The 22,210-nt window shown below is 41.2% G+C and overlaps 1 protein-coding gene across 6 annotated transcripts in view; it reads left to right on the forward strand.

Moving 5' to 3' along the window:
• MAST4 (microtubule associated serine/threonine kinase family member 4) overlaps positions 1-22,210 on the forward strand; it is a 1,958,993-nt gene that overhangs the window by 1,765,547 nt on the left and 171,236 nt on the right. For all 6 annotated transcript variants that reach the window (XM_078675181.1, XM_078675182.1, XM_078675184.1 and 3 more), the window contains one exon: positions 9,438-9,523. In XM_078675181.1, the coding sequence (XP_078531307.1) occupies positions 9,438-9,523 (86 nt within the window). The remainder of the gene's footprint in view (positions 1-9,437; positions 9,524-22,210) is intronic.

The following is a 22,210-nucleotide window of genomic DNA, read 5'->3' on the forward strand; positions in this document are numbered from 1 at the left end:
CGGCCTTTTAGGTTTATATCTTGGAACATCACAGGTATTTCTGCAAAATTAACAGATGAGGTTTGGCTACAATATGTGAAATCTCTTGATATTATTTGCCTCCAGGAGACTTGGAGCCGGGGTGACGTTACTGTAGATGGATACCCCTCACTAAATACACACGCAAATCCGTCAGCTGCAGGGAGAGCCAAGGGAGGTCTAGTGACGTTTATTTAGCTTATGTACGACTCAATTAAGATGGAGGGTATAATAGATTATCATTTGTACCAGTTTATATTAATTTTTAACTGATACTATAATTTCATTAATTAATTGGCACTATAACATCTTCGACCCAAATAGTACTGAGGTTATTAATACATTTAAAGAGGAGATCGATAATGTTGCCGCGAAATTCCAACCTCTGTGTATAATATGGGCAGGAGATGTTAATTGTACCGTCTGCCCATATAGCTCACACAGATTATGTGGGGTAGCTGATACAGAAAATCATTCTGTCCTGCATTTTAAGCATACACCGCAGGGTGATGCCCTGAATACTACTATACTAGTGAATGATCTCTGTATGGGGAACACCTTGGTTAATAATCCCTCAGTACATTTTCCAACCTATCAGGGGGGGAGCCAGTGTGAGCACAATTGATTTTATATTAATTACTCGTTGAACCAAACCCTGTAAGAAACCAACTGTCTATGAATGTTACAGCACAGAAAACTATGGGGGATGCATGTCCGATAAAATATATTTAAGGAGTTCGGCTTAAATGGAATCTAGTGGACTCAAAGCATTTTGAGGAGGCCATTGTTAAAGAAAATGTATGTAAATGTATGACCTGCCTAAATGTCAACTGCCCCCCTGACATAGTAATACAGTCCTTTGAATTTATCTGTGCCGATGTGGCTAAAAAACTAAATAAGTCAATTAGGAAACGGGATAGCCCTGAAATTAGGTGGTTTAATGCAACAGTATTCCAGGGTGCAACAAAATCTTAGGAAAGCTCTGCAAGGTGTCCCCCGAAATAAGGCTGAGATAAAAATAGAGAGAGAGTCTTATAAACAAGCTATTAACAGTAGGAAAAATCAATTAAGAAGTATAGCATGGGAGGACTTGGAGAAAGCAATCTCCCTCAAGGATTCAAAGAGCTTTTGGGAGATTATAAATCGTGCGCTTTTCTCTAATGATGGAAGGGCCAGTGAATCGACCATAACAGGCGAGGTTTGGGAAGCCCATTTATTAAAAATATTTAATCCACGGGGAATAACAATACAAGAGTAAAGGGATGAGACAGTTATTAATTTTAAAAATGCTAATGAATTAAGCCAAAGTATTTTCATAAGTGAGGTGGAAGATGCAATACATAAGGGTATATCTCTGAAAGCGCCCGGTCCAGATGGGGTACCCTTAGATTTGAGCAAGGGTGACCGTTGGGCACCCTTACTGTTGGATGTTTTAAGGTGGCAATACTCAAATCCCATCCTCATGGAAGGAAGCAGAGCTTTGCTCTATACTCGCTTAGAGCAGTCTACCTCTGTAGTGGAACCGAGGTTGCGGTGAATGACCCGCCCACACATGGAGTGCTCCCAGTAGCAAGAACTCTGGTACAATAAATAACCAAATGCTACACCAGTTCATATACTCTTCTGAGGCTCTTAAGTTTCTGGCTAACACAGGTAAGTGCGCCTTCCCCATTTACTCACCTTTGGTTTCATTCTCTTGTTGGTTGTTTACAAATTACTCCCTCACAAACAGCTACTTCCCTGTTAGCATTACTTGCACATCCAGAGACCTTGAACACATTCTCCTCACCCTGTTGCTTTCTCACTATTTGCCGTTGCTTACTTAAGCACTAGGCCGACATCTATGAATTTGTCCTAGTTGCTGAATCAGATTTTCTCTAAGACTTTTCTTAAAGAGTCCCCTGCTTCTGATATTGCACTGGCTACCTCTGACTACCCCTCCAAGTTATACAATCACTCGATTGAAGTGCCAACACAGTGAGTTGGGTGGGCACTATTACTTATAAAACCCATCTTGTATCATTCTTGAATACTCTGTTCAAAATGATGCTGAATGTCTACATTCTTGCTTAAAATCAGGCCCACCTTTTCCTTCTCTGGGGCCCTCACCTACCATCCACCAGTACAAAGTACCAGTTTTGGTGCAACCTTGCCAGAATACTCGTCACCTTATATCCTCAGAATGACCAGCATTACAGCACTCGGCTCCACACCGCCACAAGCGGAAGCACTTTAAACTTCAGCTGAATTTAGTCTAAGTCATTCACTGATGAACTGCACTTTCAGCTTTTAACTGCTTCCACAACCTATGCCAGCATATGACATTTTATCCTCTAGTGTTTTTTAGCTCATCATGATGTTTTTAAATTCTTTTAATTTTTTTCTTTCCTCTCTTTCTCCACTTCTCAATGTAACTAGTGTATTGGTTATGTTTCTTTTTATTACTCATTACTGCACTCGGGAATCACAATTTTCATGTAGAAAAAGCTGATGATTCCAAGTCTGTTATCTGTTAAACTCTCTAGCAGTTCTTGGTCTTCAGCAAAATGTATTGTGCCACACATCAGGCTGGACACATTTTGGACCTAATGTCAGTAACTAGTAGTCTCTCACTGTGTTTCAGTCTACGCCCATGGTATGGACGGACCACTATGGTGTTCATTTCTACAGTCCCCTATATCACCGTTAAATAAACCTAACCTTATTAGAAAATTCTCCAACCTCTTGCCTATGCTAGAAACTTTAACATTCCAAATTCTGCTTTATAAGCGGCATCTCTTAACCTTTCATAAGACATTAATTGAACCACAACTGATATTGACTCCTGTATCATATCGTAGATGGCATTGCTCCTTTAAAGACATTGCAGGCCCTGGGACAAACTCGCACTGCTCCATGGTTTACTGCCAACCTTGCAAGGTAAAACACCACTGCAAGGCTCTTGACAGATCAAGGCGATAGGCATACCAACCTACGGCCCCAAAAAATTATAGAGCAGCAATTAAACCATAGCAATCACTTATTCGCAAATCTCACCCATCTTTTCGTTCTACTAAAATTAAATCTGCTCAAAACTCATCCAAAGAAATCTTTGCAATAGTGAATGATTTATTTTCATCTAAGACATTTTAAAATAACCCCCACTCCCTTCCCTTAAAATTGTCACAACCTGGTTGAACTATCTTTTATATAAATTTGCTAATTTTCAATCTGTTTTTACTGAACAAAGACCGGACTGTGGACATTTATAAACAGACTCTGCTGTCCCCACTGGTGCCTTATTTCTCGAATTTGAGCTACTCTCTACAGATTCCGTCAAAGCTGCATTCATTTGAATAAAATCGAGCTTTCCCCTTGATCCTTCTTCTCCAAGTATCTATACTTTATTGAAGAATACTCCTGCTCTTCTTTTTCTTGGGCTCTCCCATCTTTCTTTGTCAAGTGATCTACAGCCTTCAAGCTGTAAGCATGCTATGGCACTGCCATTCACCAAGAAGCCTGTAGCTAATGCCAATCTGCTCAGTAACTATTGCCCTTTCCCCTCTAAAATCTTTAAAAAGTAGGTCAACAAACAACTTTCCCTTGATCTTAAATCACAACACCCTTGACTATGTTCAACTCGGAGTCCATACACACAACAGCTTAGTAACCTCACATTTTTTCTGTGACTGATCTCGGCTCTATATTAGATCTAGGCAGCTTTTCCACCTTGGTCTTACTTGGTCTCTCTGCAACCTTTGATACTATTTCCCAAACTATTCTCCTTGAACTTCTTTCAAAATGGTATTTGCCGCTAGCTTTAAACTTGCTATGGTCCTCCTTAATAGACAGGTCACATTTTAGAAACAAGGGTTTTTAGTTGGCAGTGGTATGCACCCTGTCCAAGTAGGGATCCTTCCTTCCAGTCAGGGTACAGGGATTACACAGCTAAAATAACCCCTGCTCACCCCCTCAGTAGCTTGGCACGAGCAGTCAGGCCTATCTTAGAGGCAATTTGCAAAGTATTTGTACATAACACACAAAGTAACTCAGCGAAGACGCTTCAAATGGACACCACACCACTTAAAAAAAGAAGGTATTTTTATCTAAACCAATCGAGACCAAAACGACAAAAATCCAACATACACAATTCAAAATATCACTTTTAGAAGATTTTAGCAGTTCTGTCCATAGAACTCTATGGATGCGAGGATTTTACACAAAGTACCTTTAGATACATCAAAATCCACAAGCAAAAAGAGATGCAGAGGAGGGAAGCATTGGAAAATACAGCAATGCGTTGGTTCCTGAGTTCCTGGGAAGGTGATGCGTCAGTTCTGCTGCACGCAGCATAAGTGTTGTGTCAAATCCGGACTGTAAGAGGTACTGATGCATTGAAATCCAAGACATTTTTGGTCTCCCGGTGATGCAGTGGAAAACCTGGTGCATAGGTGCAATGCGTGGAAGTCCAGGTGTGCTGGAGGTCAATGTTGCAGTGGCACCACTCTACCTCAGGAAGACCCATCAGCCTGGTGATGTACCATCGGGATATACAGGGCACACTTCAGCTCCCTTTGTGTGACTATCTAGAGTGAACTGTCTAGAGTGAATGCACAAACAGAACCCTTATATTCTAGACCAGGCATTGATTCCACAGGCAGGAAGAGGCACAGGATGGTAAAAAAACAAAAATTGCCACTTTCTAAAAGTGGCATTTTCAAACACACGATTTAAAAACCAACTTCACTAAAATATATATTTTTAATTTCTGAGCACAGGAAGTCCAAACTCCAAATCTCTATCTCTTCCCAATTGGAGTTTTCTAAGAAATGTTACAAGGCAGCTCCAGTGATAACTTATGGGAAAGACAGGCCTTGCAATAGTGAAAAATGGAAATGGCAGCATTTCACTATCAGGACATGTAAAACACACCTGTCTTTCACATACACTGCATCCTGCCCATGGGAGTACCTTGGGCCTACCTTAGGGGCGGAAAAGTAAAGGTTAGGGCCTAGCAAGTGGGTGGACTTGCCAGGTCGACCTGGCAGTTTAAAACTGCACTCAGACACTGCGAAGGCAGGCCTGAGACAAGTTTTCAGGGCTACTTATGTGGGTGGCACAACCAGTGCTGCAGGCCCACAAGTAGCATTTGATTTACAGGCCCTGGGCACCCATAGTGCACTTTACTGTGGACTTATCAATAAATCAAATATGCCAATCATGGATAACCGATCATAATCACAATTTACAAAGGAAGCACTTGCATTTTAGCTCCGACCAGCAGTGGTAAAGTGCCCAGAGTATATAAACCAGCAAAAACGAAGTCCAGTGCACCATCAAAAATACAGGCGGTAGAGGCAAAAAGACTGGATAAACCATGCCTAGGATGCCAGGTCTAACATCCCAAAGCTTCTCTCTTACTCCTGTTAAATCCAAAGCCTCTTCTATTCTACACAGTATTCCTCAACAATTAACTTTAAGTCTAACACTCTTTAACATTTACACCATCCCTCTTTTCACTCAGATTTCATCATTCGGTTTCAAAATCATGTCGTCAGCGGACGACACTGATATTGTGAAATCATTATCTGACAGTGCTACTTTTGTCCAGGAATGCTTTTGTGAGGGCATGACGACCATTGCTACCTGGATGCGTTTCAGCTGTATAAAGTTTAATAGCAGCAAAATGAAAATGTTACTATTTGTAAATCAATCTACCATTTTGTCATCTGCCTTTTGGCCACCTGGCCTGGAGACACCATTGCTCCTGTTGAATCTGCAAGGAACCTGGGTATTCTCTTTGATTATCTCACCTCTAGATCTCATATTTTCTAAGTTGCAAACAACTGTTTCAAGATCCAATGCAGGCTTAAGAAAATATTTTCCTTATCTTCCGGCCTCCTTCTTGAAAACTGTTTCCCTCTTATTATAGCTCTGTTTGAGTGAGGCACTTCTCTAGCACCATATCTCCATGAGTATTTCACCCATCACTTTCAGTGCAAAACACAGCTGCCTATTGGATGCTTGATTTGCCTATATGCAGATCCATATTGGTGCATCCTAAATTCCATCATTGGCTCCCAACCTGCTAATGATCCATCTTCAAAGTGTTAAGCTTGATATACAGGGCTATTAAACAACTCTGGTCCAATATACCCTAAGTATAAATTTCGCAAATAGATTCTTGCTCACACTCTGTGATTCAGGTTTCTCACAAGGGATGCAGTCACTTAGGATGCCATTAATTTCCCTTCCTGGTGGTCAAATGCTGAAATAACCTTCCTCCAGAAATGTGCCCTGCTCCTCCTAACACCACCTTTGGAAATTACTGAAAGCCTGGCTCATTTCTCAATCCTAATCTGCCTAATTGATTCTGACCATGTCAGTGCCACGAGACCCTACTGTGCAACAGTGAGCTCCACAGATGTGTTCCATTTCATTTCTATACTCCAATACAGAAGAGACAATCCTTTGAGTTCTTCTTTACTATAGACATTCTTACTCTTTGAGCAAACAATATGTTTATCCTTTGGAATGAGACTTGGAGTCCATGTATGAACAGAAGATGACAAATCATTACTGAAGATTTTTTTGCTGTTGCCCACGCTTGTGTTTGCTAAGCTTTGTGATGCAACCAGTGCCATCCTCAGGGCAACAGTCGGGTAGATCTTTCGTTATAAAGTTGTTACAGATAAGTTATTCCTTTGAACAGTGATCATTGGACCCTAGTAGTGGCCGAGCACTTTTATAAATAATTCTTTAGGTATACAGGTATTTGCCTTAAATATGTATAACAGTCATATCTCATCCACAAACCTCGTACTTAAATAAACTGTGGCTTTTGGTGACTGTTGTCCATTAATACCATTTGCTCTAGGGCTATGGAGACACGTGATGGATTACACCAGGGAGTCACAGGTGGGTGGGTTAAGTAGCTTTAAAAAGAGCGGGTTTAAGCTGGTTTGAGAAATGGATCTTTGACACAGAGATGGAGGTAGTTATGCGGCAGTTTTACATCGGGCACGAACGTAAGTGTGATAGGGTTGAACAACGATCAGGTTGGGTATAAGAAGCCAGGAGGCTTGTAAGAATGTTGTTTGAAATTGAAAGAGGGGTGATACGCGGAGGCAGTAAAGTTACGAGATTGGGGAGGTTACAGGGTGTGGGTGGTTTCGTAGGATGTAGATCCACGGTTTTAAGGTGCACAAAAGATTTGTTTGATGATACAAGTTTATTTGATGGGTTTAATTGTGTTACGATACCGTGGTATAATTAGCATCGGTATATGTTTCATGGGGGGACTGCAGATTATTCGTCACTGGTTGTTTTCTAACTCAAAGTGGGTTGTTTATTTATTAGCAATTTTTAATCATGTCCAGTGTGAAATAATTAAAAAAGTGACTGACACATGCATATTTTTACATCATAGATACCCCTGACGAAGGTTGTTACCAAAATGCATTGGGTCTGATGTTGTCATTGCATAATTTGGAGGACTCGAGATTCGGAAAATGCTCATGTTTAGGCCTAGATGGGCAATCATGAAGCAAATAAATGCATAAGTTTAATGGAATTTCGTTGCTTTGGCGGGATAATGAAACTTGGATAAAATATGGAATAAAATGGACAAAATTTGGAGTAATCTTGTTTGAAGTGTATTATTGGAATACTGAAGTTCATACAGCTGTGCAACTCGCTCGATGTCCTGCAAGGTGCGGGCCATCATTTTTCATCTAGTCTTTTTTGTGGCAATAAACTAAATGTTGCAGGCATGAATTATTTCATCTCTTAGGGTCAGCCATACTGTTAATGTAAGGGGTTCCCATGAGGTTCTCTGGTGAGTAATGCCTCTTTTCCATTACTAGATTCTGATTGTAAATAAGTGAGTTATTTCCAATTATGGAGCATCTTACCAAAGCATACGCTAATAATTAAATCCTATGGGACAAAAGGGAGGATATAACTGCAGTCTGCATGAATTTCCTGGATTATGTCGGTCTTCAGGTACCTGTGTGGTATTTTGAATTTTGCCCTGAATTCGTGAACGCTCTTTGGAAGAAAGTATCCTTTTAGTTACACATTTTGTTCCTTGACCGTGAAAAACACAAGCAGATTGGCAGTGTGAAACGTGCCTTTCCAGAAGTTTGTCACTTCTAGTTATTGTGTCACGTGAATAATGGATATTCTCTAACTTTAAAATAGGTCTCTGCTCAGACACACTTAAATGTTTTATCTCACACCAGAATCACATCACAGCTCCTTGCTTCCTCTGTCAGGGGTGCCTTGTTTCTTCCATCTCTATATGTTCTTGTCTGACCAGACTATTACTGTGGGTCCAGAAGAAGGGTTTAAATCTGCTTGTTTTAGTGTTAAAAAATAATACCCTTCCTTATGCTTGAATAAGAGGCTTGAGCTCTATTATCTGAGGGTGTTCCTTCCCAAACCGTATGGGAAGTGAAAATGCTGAGAATTATTGCAGCAGCTGCACCGTTTTGCACATCTCTCAGTTAGCCACACTTGTGAGACCCTGAAAGAGAACAAGGTTGTATCTCTAGTCTGGGCAGGATAGAAGCACTAGGTAATTACCTGGTGGAAGTCTGTCTTAACTCATCTAGTTGCTGTTCATCCTTCTTGTTAGTGACTTGTGAGACTTTCTAATTAAGGTGTGGAAGTTTCCAAAGTGTCAGAGTTGTTTCTCCAGCAGGATAGTCAATAGCGAAGAGTCCTTAAGAGCTCTGTAGGGTCCCGGCCTAGCCAAATCCACACAGGTAGATGGGATCAAAGACGATCTACTTTTGGGAAGACCCCAGTCGGAATGCTTCCTGGCGGATGAAGCAGACAGTCGGAGATGCGTGGGTTCAGTGGTCCCGCATTATGCCAGGTCCAAGACAACTAAGGTCAGACAACCAGGGCTTCCCAAGGCGGCATGATACTTTTAAGGTTTGTTTGTCTGAACCACCCACCCCCCTCCCTGTGAGAAGATTTACTCACATGTAAAATGTCACCAATTCTGGTTTTATTTTATACATGACTAAGTCTATTTGCAAGTGTACATTCATACTTGTAAAACAAGTTATTTTGCACCTCAGGCCATCTTTTTTTCTTACATAGTGTTGCATTATTTACTTTTGCGATTTCTAAGCACAATAAAGAACAGTTGTTATTAATTATCCACCTTAATAATGATTTAGTGAATTGGAGAAGTATTGGCACATCTTGGCCCTAGTTAGCTGCATGGCATACTTTGAATATTTTTGTTAACTGGGTTGAAGAAGTTATACCTACAGTTGGTGCAAGATGTATATGTTCATTTTTAGTAACCAGGGTTTGCTTTTAAAAACATGTTTTCTCGCTTATGACAACTTAAACCCGCTCCCAATTGCAGATGTTCTCCTTCTAACGTTCATCTGATCTTGTATGTTTTTATCTTTGCTATGTAGAGCTCTAATACATCACGTAAGCTAAGAAGAAAGCCTTGTGAACTTGATTTTGAAACAATTAAATTGATCAGCAACGGAGCTTATGGGTAAGTTCTAAAATCAAAGGACGGCATTAAAATGTTGATAATATATATTTTTGTGGAACTATTTGTTGTTAGTTTTCTCAACGAGTAAGCCATTTGTAAAATCAGTAATATCACCCAAAATATGGCCACTGAAACCTCATTTCACCTTCTGTATTCCAAATCAGTAGCTGTACCATCAATAGGATTGTTATTGGTTTTATCAGTGGTAATGCCTTTGTACATATGTTGTATGTGTATAGCGCAAACGCAGCCAAAAGATAGGGGAGCATTATACAGGGCCAAAGACAAAGATACATTCAATGGAAGATTGACCGGGTTAGCTGCACTGAGGAACTGGAGTGTTACTGCGTCGTGATGTAGTGTTCTGTATAGAGGTGTGATTTCAGATCTTTCCTTAATTGTACCAGGGTTGAATGGCCTAGATGGGCGGTAGAAGGCTGATCAAGACCCTGGCCACAGAGATGTAGGAAGTTGTTTCCTTGTGCTTTCTGTTTTGCACTTTTAATGGTGTTCTGGTGCGAGTATGCCCAAAGCCACCATGGCGTGTCAGCCAGATACCTTGGGGTACTGTTAGTGATGGCTTTGTGAATAATGCAGCTGGTTTTGAAGATGATGCAGGCATGTTAAGAGAGTCAGTCCTATCCTTTGGCAATCACTTTGAAACTTGTGATGTATATGGTTACAAATGATTTCTCAGTGCAAGGTGTTCCCTACGTTCCCTCTTCTTCATCTGAATAACCCAACACATATGTTTGTTAGTACTTTAATTTGTAAGACACAATTTTATTATCGGTCTTTCATAAACCTTTGTGTTTTTAAAGCAACAGAAACGTTTCTTTGTATAGCAGGGCAGTGTTGTATAGGTGATTTTATGCAGAAATTTGCATTTTTCTTACTACTTCAATATGAATATCATTATTGGTAGGATGCATGTTAGCATGAAGAGAAAATGCTCTAGTTTTAATGTGCTATCCAATTTGCTGTAGTACCCCACCATACAGAGATATGTGTATCCGATTCAGAATTTTTCAGTCATTGTTAACATGATTACGTAACAATGATTAGGAGGAAGCATTGTTTTCTGTTTGTTTAATATTATATTTTCATTGTATTTTTAATATTTTTTTTTATTTTTCACTATCCAAGTATTTGCATGGAACTCAGTTAAACAACTATCTAGACCCTCACTGTGTTGATTGAAGTGGGTGTGGACACGCCTGGGGAGGCAGCTCCCCTACTTCTAGAATACCATCACAGGGGTGCAAGCTATGATGTGGTCACAGGGGACTCGCAAAGGTACTGCGAGTGCAGTGGTGCGTCTGCATGGTTCTGATCCTAGGCAAGGCTTCTCCCCCGAGAGAGCGGCCTAAACATATTCAGTGCAAGCCTTGCATCTTTCTTCCTGTGTCTGTCATTTGTTGCTTCAAGGAACGTGGGAGATCCTCCAGCGGTGTTTGATCACTTTATAAAATAAGCACAGTGGCAAGACTGAGCAAATCTTGGGGACTCACGGAAACATTTTATCTCCTGGGATATGGGACACGTGCACTTGACTGTCAGCAGCTCCTTTCTTTCTGGTAATCTGAGCTCCCTGGTGGTAGTTTGGGAGACCCCATTAGTTGGAGGACTTAATTGAATTGGGGTGATTTTTATAGTCTTGATGGTACTTGGCTTAGTACTTAGACCTGCTGCAAACACATCTTTTGCCTCTTTTATTGCAATTTTTTTCGCATTTTCTACATCTTTCTATTTTTGTGCTCTGAATGTGTTCCATCTGCTTCAGCTTGGGCCAGAAAACGTGTTTTCAGTAGTCTTAGAGTATTACCCCTGCGCCCCATGTACATCCCAGAAATATATCTTTATTTTCACAACAAATTGTATTGAATTTCCATGGTACATAGGGGCCGAAGCCCATTGCATATATTATGAGAACACATCAAATCAGGAAGACCAATAATTGCATACAGCCAAATAGCCTGCGTAATCTGCAGACTGAACAATGGAACCCCAGAAATATTTACCCATCAAACTAAAAGCCTATTTTAGAGGTCTGGCAAATGAAGAGCAAAGTAGAAGAAAATGCATACTAGAAAATATCAGTGGTGTATTGCATTAAACTAAATGGAATAAGTCCGCTACATTTTGTTTCGACAATGTGCTTTACAATAATTTAAATTCTATGGCGCAATAGTTGATACCAGACGTACAAAAAACAAAACAAGAAATCTTAGATATAGAATAAAAAAGGAGCTCACAAGTCAAAAGGAGAACAAGTACATGTTTAGAAGACTAAGGGCCAGATGTACGATTGTTTTTTTTGCAGTCACAATGGGTATTGCGGCTCCTTTGCGGCCACAAAATAGGTCAGTCCAATTTACTAACCCTATTTAGAGAGTTGCTAATCAATTAGCGAGTGGCAAAATCGGGTTAGTTACTCGCTATTAGGAAGGGGCGTCCCTTCCTAATAGCGAGTCCATAACCCATGTATGAATTTTTTGCGACCGCAATTGCGGTCGCAAAACACTTGCAATTTACCAAAATTCTCAGAAGGGTGGTAAGGCACTCACAAACAGGAAGGTGTCCCCTGGGGACCCGTCCCCTTTGGAAATGCGTGCGCAAATATTTTTTAAGAGCAGGCAACTTGCCCTTAAAAAATGAAGCTGAAAGTTTCATTTTTATTTTTAAATGCATCCTGTTTTCCTTTATGGAAAACGAGATGCATTTATTGACAAAGCAGTCCCAGACATGGTGGTCTACTGACCCCAGCAGGCCACCATCCCTGGGAGTGCCAGCCATTCCCAATGGGGTCGCAAATTGTGTCAGCCTCATTAATATTCATGACCACCTACTAGATCCGATTTTTGCCAACTGGTGCACCTTACAAATTGAATCCCCGGTCCTTGTCCCGTGGTCTGATCATTTTGTGGTTCCCTTCAGTGTCACGTTGCCTCAGTCTTAGTTGCTGACGAAGACGGGCATTAAGAAACAGCAGAGGAAATCGGCAAAGTTTTCACTGTCCAGTTTCAATTTGGCCCTACAACAGGGCGGGCCACCTGGTGGCACAGATATTAATTCTACCTGCGACGCACTTGATAAACGAATCGTGGAGGCATTAGATAGTAAAGCTCCATGGTCCTCGAGAGCATCTGGTAGACAATCAAAAATTGCACCAAGGTTTAGTAGTGAGCTTAGAACAGCTAAATCAGCCTGTAAGCGCCTTTAAAGGGCGTGGAGTAGAAATTTCTCAGAGCTTAGGAAATTGAATTTAAAATATCATTCTCTTATCAGGAAAGCGTGGGCCACCTACTATAATGATAGGATTGGGACAGCTGAGAACTCTTCGAAGGAACTCTTCACTATCTTTAAAGAGACCTCGTCATTAGCAAGAGCCACAGCTCCTAACATCAGCTCAGTAGACTCCTGCAATTTGGTGGCGGACTTCTTCGCAGAGAAGGTGGGAAAGATCTACTCTACCTTCCCTGACACAGCAAGAAATGGGTGCATGGACAGTGAGGGGACATCCAACATAGCAGAGGCGAAATGTCTCTGTGAATTTGTAGCCCCCCCAGGTGACCTACTCAAAGATTTAGCCTCAAGCATCAAGTCAGGCTCACCTAGAGACCCTGCCACTCCTAAGGTGCTAAGAGGTAGTCTAGATGTACTAGAGGCTTATATCAGACACCTTTTCAAGCTCTCGTTTACCTCTGGAACAGTCTCCAAAAGATGGAAAGAGGCGATCGTCCTCTCCTTAAAAAAGAAACTGAATGTTAGCATGAGCCAACTGGAAAATGTACGTCCTATCTCACTGCTGCCTTACTTTGCCAAAATAGCAGAGAAGGTGGTTAACACCCAATTGACAGCTCACATCAATAAACATAACCTTCTTCACCCCACTCAATCGGGTTTTCGTGCTACATACTCTACGGAATCGGTACTGCTTCTATCTACAGAAATCATCTGCAAACACGTAGATGAGGGACAGACAGTTGCCTTAGTTCTATTAGACCTCAGTGCCGCATTTGACACTGTTGCCCATCATACTCTACTTCAGCGCCTTAGGAAAGGAGGTATGGCTGGCCGAGCCATGGAATGGTTAAGGTCCTTTCTATACGACCGTAGCTTCCAGGTGTCGCAGGAACCTTTGTACTCCAAAAGTATCAAGCTGGACCAAGGGGTCCCACAGGGCTCCACGGGGCTCCACACTTAGCCTCACCCTCTGTAATCTCTACATTACCCCCTGGCAGGGATTATTTGGATATTTGGTGTAAGTGTTGTGCCATACGCTGATGACACACAATTGGTGGTGACCCTCACCCAAGATTCTGATAAGGCAGCCATCAATTTCTCAACATGCCTACAAGAACTGGCATCGTGGATGGCTCATAACTGCCTGAAACTTAATGGCAATAAAACAGAGGTACTAGTGATAGGCAAAGCACCCTCAATTTGGTCCTCAGCCTGGTGGCCTCAATCGTTGGGACCGACACCTCCCCTTAGTGATCAGCTAGAGATCCTGGGGATGTCGTTGGATACCAAACTATCCTTTGAAACTCACACCAAGCGGGTGGTGGAAAGATGTTTTGGGGTTCTTCGAGGACTCCGGAAGACCTTAGATGTACTCCCTGTCACATCGAGGAAAACTATGGTCCACGCCCTGGTGACATCATGCTTGGACTATGGAAATGCCCTCTACTTAAGAGCAAATATCAAAGGCGTACAGAGACTCCAATGCATTCAGAATGCTGCGGCTCGTCTCGTTCTAATGCTTCCTAGGAGAGCTCCCTCTAACAATGCCCTGGCTTCCCTTCACTGGCTCCCGGTTAGGGAACAAATTCTTTTTAAAGCTTTGTGTGTCAGCCACTGTATTCTACAGAAGAAAGGGCCCACCTACCTGCATGACCTACTTACCCCGCACGCTCCTACCTGCCGATTGAGATCAAGTGGAACGGGGCAGGTTAGCATTCCAACCATCAGAAGAGCTAGGTTGGGAGTTCGCTCCTTCCGCTTTTTAGCAGCCAAACACTGGAATAAACTCCCCATAGGGCTCTGGCTGGGGTCTTCGGAGACAATTTTCCGGAGAAAGCTTAAGACCTGGCTTTTTCCATCTGTAAGCCCCCACCATTTAACCTGTAGCTGCTTTCACCTTAATGCCCGGAACCTGGTCTTTTTCTGCCACAGCGCACGGACACACAAGCTAGTGTAGCCATGCGCTTTATAAACTTGTTTATTATGATATTATTATTGGGAACCGCAAACAGTGTCTGAGACACTGTTGTACATTGGATTTTGCAACTCGCAAATTGGAACTCGCAATGTGTCACAAATTGTGAGTCGAAAATCCAATGGTCATACATCTGGCCCTAAACGCTGAACAGTCGTAAATGAATTCATAAAATTAAAGTCAGTGTGTCAGATACTTCAATCCCTCACGAAAATGAATACTGGAGAAAAAAGGTACGAGATGAAAATGCTCTCTAAATACTCTGGTGTCTCATTCCTGAAATCTTTTCTAACAGATGGAACGAAAAACCAGAGAAGGTATTATAAGCAATCTGTGGTAAATCAATGTGCAAGAATGGTGAACAACACACGGTGGAGCTCCAGACATTTTACTGATTTTCCTAGGACAGAATCAGATGGGAGCCACAGAAGAAGCCTGGACTCTAACTTATTCCCACTCCAAACTATAGAAAAATCAAAGGATAGTGAGAAGAAGTGTTAGAGAGGAGGGATGGATACCCTTACCATTGAAGATTAAACACAGGGCTACCAGACCACGGATTCAAGCTCCATAGAATGACACACTGGCCTCCTCACATAAACCTGCAGTATGCCAAATTTCTGTGGATGCTCCACTAACCTCATCCAGTAGGACCTCAGGCTCAAAACAACTATCACATCTAGAGCAGCAACAGACCATTGCATGGACTCCATGTCGAAGGTATCAAGCCCAGAAGTGACCTCAAATCCTCCTCGCCAGTTGCAGTAGGGTTGCTGACGCCATGCACACCAAAGTATCCCACTGCCAAATCGTAAGACAAGCAGAGGGACTGACAAAAGCTGCAACTATTATGCAGTTATTAAAAAACAATGTGCAACCTTGGAAAGAAAGGAGCAATACGCTCGAAGAACTGGACAACCGTAGACCATGTATCTGAAATACATGCTGCAGAAGTAGGCCTCCAACTTCCTGATATGTGTATTTAAGCAAAAGGGCAGTGTTGGCCGCTGTTTGTGCATGGCTGCATTGTTGGATAATCTCACTACCCGCGTGAGCTATTCTGAGCCTGCGGACAGTGTGAATCATTCTGAGTACCTTTAACTTTCAGTCTGCCATTTGTTAAAAATGTAAGCACAGCACGTCGGGAAGCCTAAAGTCCAGACAGCGTTTAATGCAAAATAGCAGACAGCAAAGCAAAAGATCTAAAGACAGTTGTCCTTTCAACTGACCGGGGCTCTAGCTAGAAAATGGTAAGTTGGAGCTTATGAACTTCTCTTCTTATGAGTCATTGTAGGATGACCACGTGTCAGAACCGTGTTCTCAACAGAAACCTATCCAGTGTGCGGTGTCGAGATCTTCCCCTCAAGGAGGCAGAGGACGATCTTGAAGGGGAGATATCATTCATATCCTCAAAAACTCCAATCTTTCTACCAAATCATTCTTCCCTTGCCAGGTTTGAAAACGAGGCTATCGTTTGAAAACGAGGCTATGCTTACTGAAAATGTGCAATAAACAATGTGGCATTAAGGCTCCAGGGTCTGAAATGTGTTTAGCATATAAAATACCATGGGAAGCGTCAGGCAAATAGAAAATAAAATTTATGTTTGATTTGCAGTAAATACTTTCTTGTTTATGTATGCGGTTACTAGCATTTCGGTTTTTGGGTATATAGGCATACTACAACATAATTTGAGTGTGTTTTCCCACGAGTTCCTAAATCCTTCAAAGGCTACCTCCCTGGCTTTGCAGCTGCCTTGAAAACTTTCTCCTATCACAGTCTCAGCTCTTGCGTGTCGTCACTATGGCCACCATGGACACAACCAGTCTGCCGTTAGAGTGCTAGTTGCTGTGGATGGTGAGTGGGAGGTACTTTTTAGCAGAGTTATTGGGCTATCAGCCAGATTGTTAAAACGTTTTTTCCCACTTGAGGAAACGGCAGGAGCGTCCAAGGGCTAATGCACTCCCTCGCCCGTTTTAAGTTAATTTATCAAGACAAATCATCCTATTTTATCCAAAATGTCATTGATGATCCCAACGTTTTTAATTGAGAATCCCTTGGAACCTTGAACCACTGCTTGTCCACTGCTTCAATGTGTTTTCTCCGAGTTCCAGAGACAGGATTTATAACAGGGATAAATGCTCGTGCTTAAGAGGAATCGGCTACCCTTGTGCCAATTCCTAGAACTTTAGCAAAAAGACGTTATCATTTAAGGACAAAGAAAAATTGACAACACTTTGGTAAATCTACCAAGTGAAACCCCAGTAGTAAACAGCCAGTATGCTTTAGAGAGATAGTGCTTTGTCATGTGACCTCTAGTATTCCAAGGGGCAAACTGGAAAAAGACCAGAGAGTACAACTTCAGAGGAATTAAGGGCCAGTGAAGAGAGATTCTCTATTCGAATCTCGGATTTCTTTGCAGATATCCCAAAACAAGGAACAGAAGATGTGACGACTCCTGGATATATGCAGAAAAGAGAGGAATGTGGAGCTTCTCGGAGGTAGATATGTGCACTGATGGGAACAAATTATAGTTCACAGATTTTAACGATCCAATCAACTATCAAGAGATGAGGAAGCATGCCACTTTGGGGGTGAGGGTCCCACGTCCTAAACAACTGACTCCCGTTTCATTTGCAGAGAGGATCTTTATTCACACCAACATAACGGATAGTTAGGAATCTTTTTCAACACTAAAATTTTGCTTTATATGCTTAGTTTGGGCTTCTCCAACAAGTAGCTTGTGAGCTACTGTTAGCTCTCAAGCTAACTGTAAGTAGCTCTCCGGTGTGCAGCCTAGCCTTTTGTTTGGCTAAAGTAATAAAGGTATACCAACATTGAGAAGTGTGTATTTGTGACTAAAATGTGTGCATTTTCAGAGCTCGTAAGCTCGTTAGAGTAAAATTGACGAATTTCCAAAATATTTGTGATGCGTGATATTTGAGTGGTAAACAATGTCACATTTGTGAGACTTCCTAATAATCTTATGATTGCCTTGGTGCCACGAGCATCGCCGTTATGGCAGTTATTCATTAACTGTGTAAAGACATTCCACAGTGGCAGAGACATTTTTTACATAATGGATGGCAGGCCTACCTTGTGCACTGAGGTGATCACTGCTGATAAACAAACATGGAATGACCATTAATGTGATCTTGACTGATACAGTTACTATTACAACACTAATTATATTAGTAGCTTGGGATGATTGTCATTGAACATAAGTAGCTCTTATTACAGAAAAGGCCGGTTATCCCCTAGTTCAAATGCATTCTTGTTAAGGAGGCACAAGAATGTTTCCTGTGTTTTTGTTGTCTATCCCCGAGTTTGTGCTGGTGATGTTTGCCTAGGTGTGTGATTCACATTTACTTTTTACTTGTCATTCTATAAAGGACAGGAATAAATATGTATTCTGATCAGACTGGGGAAGGAACACCCCCAAAAGTAATAGGACACAGGGCTAGGGCTATCACTGTGAGATAGTAGGTACATATATACATACCATAGGTCTACATGGAACCCTTTTACATGTACTTGTATTTTTAGCTAGGTTATTTCTGTGGTGTGGTGCTCGTGGAAGTTACAGCTTTGCAGCATATGGCATTTGTCCCCTCTAGGGAAAGGGAGTGTTCACTAATTAGTTGCTCATTTATATTCCAGTTGAGGTTAAGGAATTGTTTACTCCACGGGTGTTTGCTGCAGGATGAAACACACACATACTGCGGCCAGACATTTGCGTTGTGAGGTAATGGGGAGAGTTTATTTTTCCCTTTGCCTTTTAGAGAGTCTAATCATATTGTGCATTAATGAATCTGAATTGCTGTTATTTAGTACATTGGTAAATCCTGCTCATTAGCGAACTTGCATCTAATGTGGTGGAAAATCTGTCTCACACGGGATGCTAGGTGCAGTGTTGGACTTGTTTAAAAGCTACTTCTTGACAAAGATGGACATTTGTCTTTGTGAAATTCGGTATGACTTCTTAAATGGAGTATAAAGATCTTTGATGTGATCAGCCAGCAGTGGTAGGAGCTACATCATTTACTTGACTCTTGTGTACAGCGTGCTTTAGGGTACGCAGACCCTTGTAGACCGGTCTTGACATCTGGGGCTCCACAGAGCAGGCACTCATGATACCACCCAAGACTCGGTGGTATGAGGACCATAAGAGCTGTTGAGCCTGTCCAAAATCAGTTATCAATCAGGGCTTCAATTAACTCTACACTCAGATACTTGGTTAAAGTCACTGATCATCAAGAGTTTCTAATACCCTAGCTGAACCAAAGTATTTAGAGCAAAGTTGTGTATAATATTATACAACAAAGCATGCCTATGATTGAAATGATCTCTATCACGTTGTGTTAAGTTGCACAGATTTGGCAAATGGGCTGCGAAACAAAACTTCCATACTGTATACATTGTTCTGCTTTCTTTCTTAATTACCTCATTACCCACTTCTCTATCCTCATTAGCAACCCTCCAATATTTCCACTATCACATATTAGGTTTATACCCTCCGTCTTCTTAGTTATCAAACATTGAGGATTATAAATTGGGTTGCTGGTGATTTTGGTTTACTCACATATCTTTGAGCCAGGAAACCTAGTGATGAACTCACTTTTTAGATATAGCAGATCACGAATGTGATTGGAGCTGGTGTGGTGTTCTTTCTTTTCAGTTCTTCGTCTACTGTCACAATGTCATTTAGAATTCTGATGAAGTAAAGTCAATGCCTTCTCATCTGCATTTTCCCTGAAAGCCATAATCTGCCATCGGACCACTGTGGAAACTTTGTTTTTCCCCAGCAACTGATCTTTCGGATTGAAAGTGCAAATCATAAATCCTGCTGCATGTCCCGGACAGCACAAACACCGTGTAACAATTTCCTGGCCTTTTCTGACCCAGAAATGTGCCTCTGGGCAGTATAGTACATGTTCTGAGATCCTCACCCTAAAGTGTGTCTTCTCTGAGAGTACACATTTGTAATACCACCTTTTTAAATCTACTGCTTTGCTTATTCAATACCTTTCACACCTGACACATTATCGAATCTGGTATGTTAAATGATAGAAAAAGGTTTCAAAACGTAGGGCCTCATTATGATGGCGGTCTATATATCGCCTCGGACAGGTGTCCGACCATCGATATGTTGGCCGTCCCACCTGCCCGGCTACAATTCGAATGCTGTGCAAGTGGTCATGAAACTGCTCTTTTCCATAGCGTCTTGAGTTTGGGCAGTAAAAAAGGGTGGAAGTAAAAGGGCTGCATGAAACCTAACATGTGGAGGTGAGGAGTATAGAATGAGTATCGAAACTGGAAGAGGAATTGTAGGTATTTGGTGGGTTTTGATGCTCACCATACACTCCCAAAAGGATGAAAAATTAAGAAATGGTGGCATGCAGAGGTTTGGGAGAAGTGGGTGGGAACCAGGAAAGTAGAATCAGGTTGGATTTATAATAAAAGTATCTTAAGAAATGTAATTTCTGAAGAAAAAAAAGAAAAAAAAGATTTTATGGAATTCTTTCTTAAGGAATGGATTCTATGAATTCTATAAATCCCTGGTGTCCTCTAAGACATACAGAACCGATCAACCATTTCCACAAATTCTCCCAGGAACATAAACCCAGTTAATCTTACATTTTACACTGAATTGAATAGACAATGAGTGAATTGTGGAAAAAGTTTAATAAGTAATCTCTGTGCTATAGGTCTAGCAAGGTTGGTTTGAAATGTGCCCCGTTTTTAAGGTTAATATTGCAAGCTGTCCAAATACAGGTCTTCTGTTGTATTATATTTTCAAATGGTTCAATAGTGTTTGACAGCTTTATTTTTAAGGTTGTCCATATCGGAAGGTTTTATGCAATAACATGGTCCTTACATATCGAATACATGAGCACGTGATTTATATTGAATTTTAATGGATTTTTGTAGCTTGGCATTTCATTAGTTTTGATTAAAAGTTATGATTATGTTGGTTTCCTAAAGTTTTGAGTGAATGCTTGTGCATACCCCTTCGCAAATAGCAAGGAAAAGTAATTTGTGCCGTAATTAAATGCATGTCTTCTAAATGAGGTAGACATGGCACTAGGGAATTGTAGTGAATATTCAAGAAGTTAAGCAAGCTCTAAGCTTGAAGATACATGGCATGGTAAAGCTAATTCATGAGTATTTTGTATTCGCCTGAAATGCCCAGAAACATCTCTCGAATGTAGGTTTTCCATATTCATGACTTTCTATCATACAGAGACTTAATTTCTACATTCATTTTCATTTATGTGGCCTGGTTTTGTATAAAGCGAGGCCTCAGTACGTTCAGGAAGCTAGCTGGTATTAACCCAGTATAATACAGCATCTGATCTATGTTTGGACATAGTCTTTTTACTAAGTTGGAATTAGGATATTGTGTTGCCTAGTATATGCAGACATATACTTCCTTAATGAGATGAGTAAAAAGTGTATGTTTTGTAACAAAATTCTTGTCATCACTTACACATGTGTAGGTTAATCAGTCTAAATTGTGAACATAAACTCCTCTTATGTCCTTCATCACATTTTTAAAATATTGGACCCACAGACTGTAATGGCAGAGAAATAGACTCAGAGAGTAAAGGCCACTAAAAGGTATCTTCAGGAGCGAAATACATCTTGGAAGCACACGCTGAGATTAAGTGATCTCTCATCGATCCAACCTATTGCCATGTTGAGATGTGCTTTCAGCTGCTCAGTAGTGTCCTGTCTGCAACAATGTCAGAATATTTAGTGCAGCTACTTTCAATCTCTGTACACTTGATGTCTTAGTCAGACCTCCAGCTAAATTAGCTTCTGGTGACACAATTTCAAGGCTCTGTGCCTGGCCCTCTAAGCCCGTTATGTGCTTGGTCCTAGATGCTTCTCAACAAGACTCCACCCATATGTCTCTTTTGCTGTATTTACCTTTTTCTGTTTGTGGCTTGCAGCATCAAGTGAGCTTGATTTGTCCTTTTATGTCATTATATTGAAGCACTGGATCAGTCTTCATCTTGCGCTTTGGTGAACTGCTAATCATGTACATGTTCCTTAGGGCTCTGAAGTCTCATCTGTTTCATATATGAGGTGTTGACGTGTTAGCCTTAGATTCAGTGTGGTTACTCTTTTGATCTGCTAGTCCCAGCTCCAGTTCGCCATTATTTGCTTGGGGAATGCCCTGTTCTACTACTACTTGTCTCACTTGCTCCTTCATATAAGGTACCTGTTGTTTTGAGTCCTGAGTTTGACCCAGAGTTTCTTATGCATTAATAGAGATTATTTCAGGCCAGTACATAAAATTAGTTTATACCTTCTATTCTTAATGCTGTATCAGGTGCTTAGTCACCAACATGACTGATTCCTGTAAAGGAAATTGTTCAAATGGTGTACAGAGTCCACACCTCACCCTTTCACATACACCTAACTACCCATCTGGTGCCAAGAAAGGAAAATAATTTAAAAC

This window comes from Lissotriton helveticus, chromosome 2_1 (assembly GCF_964261635.1).
Source record: "Lissotriton helveticus chromosome 2_1, aLisHel1.1, whole genome shotgun sequence".
Taxonomy (NCBI): Eukaryota; Metazoa; Chordata; class Amphibia; order Caudata; family Salamandridae; genus Lissotriton; species Lissotriton helveticus.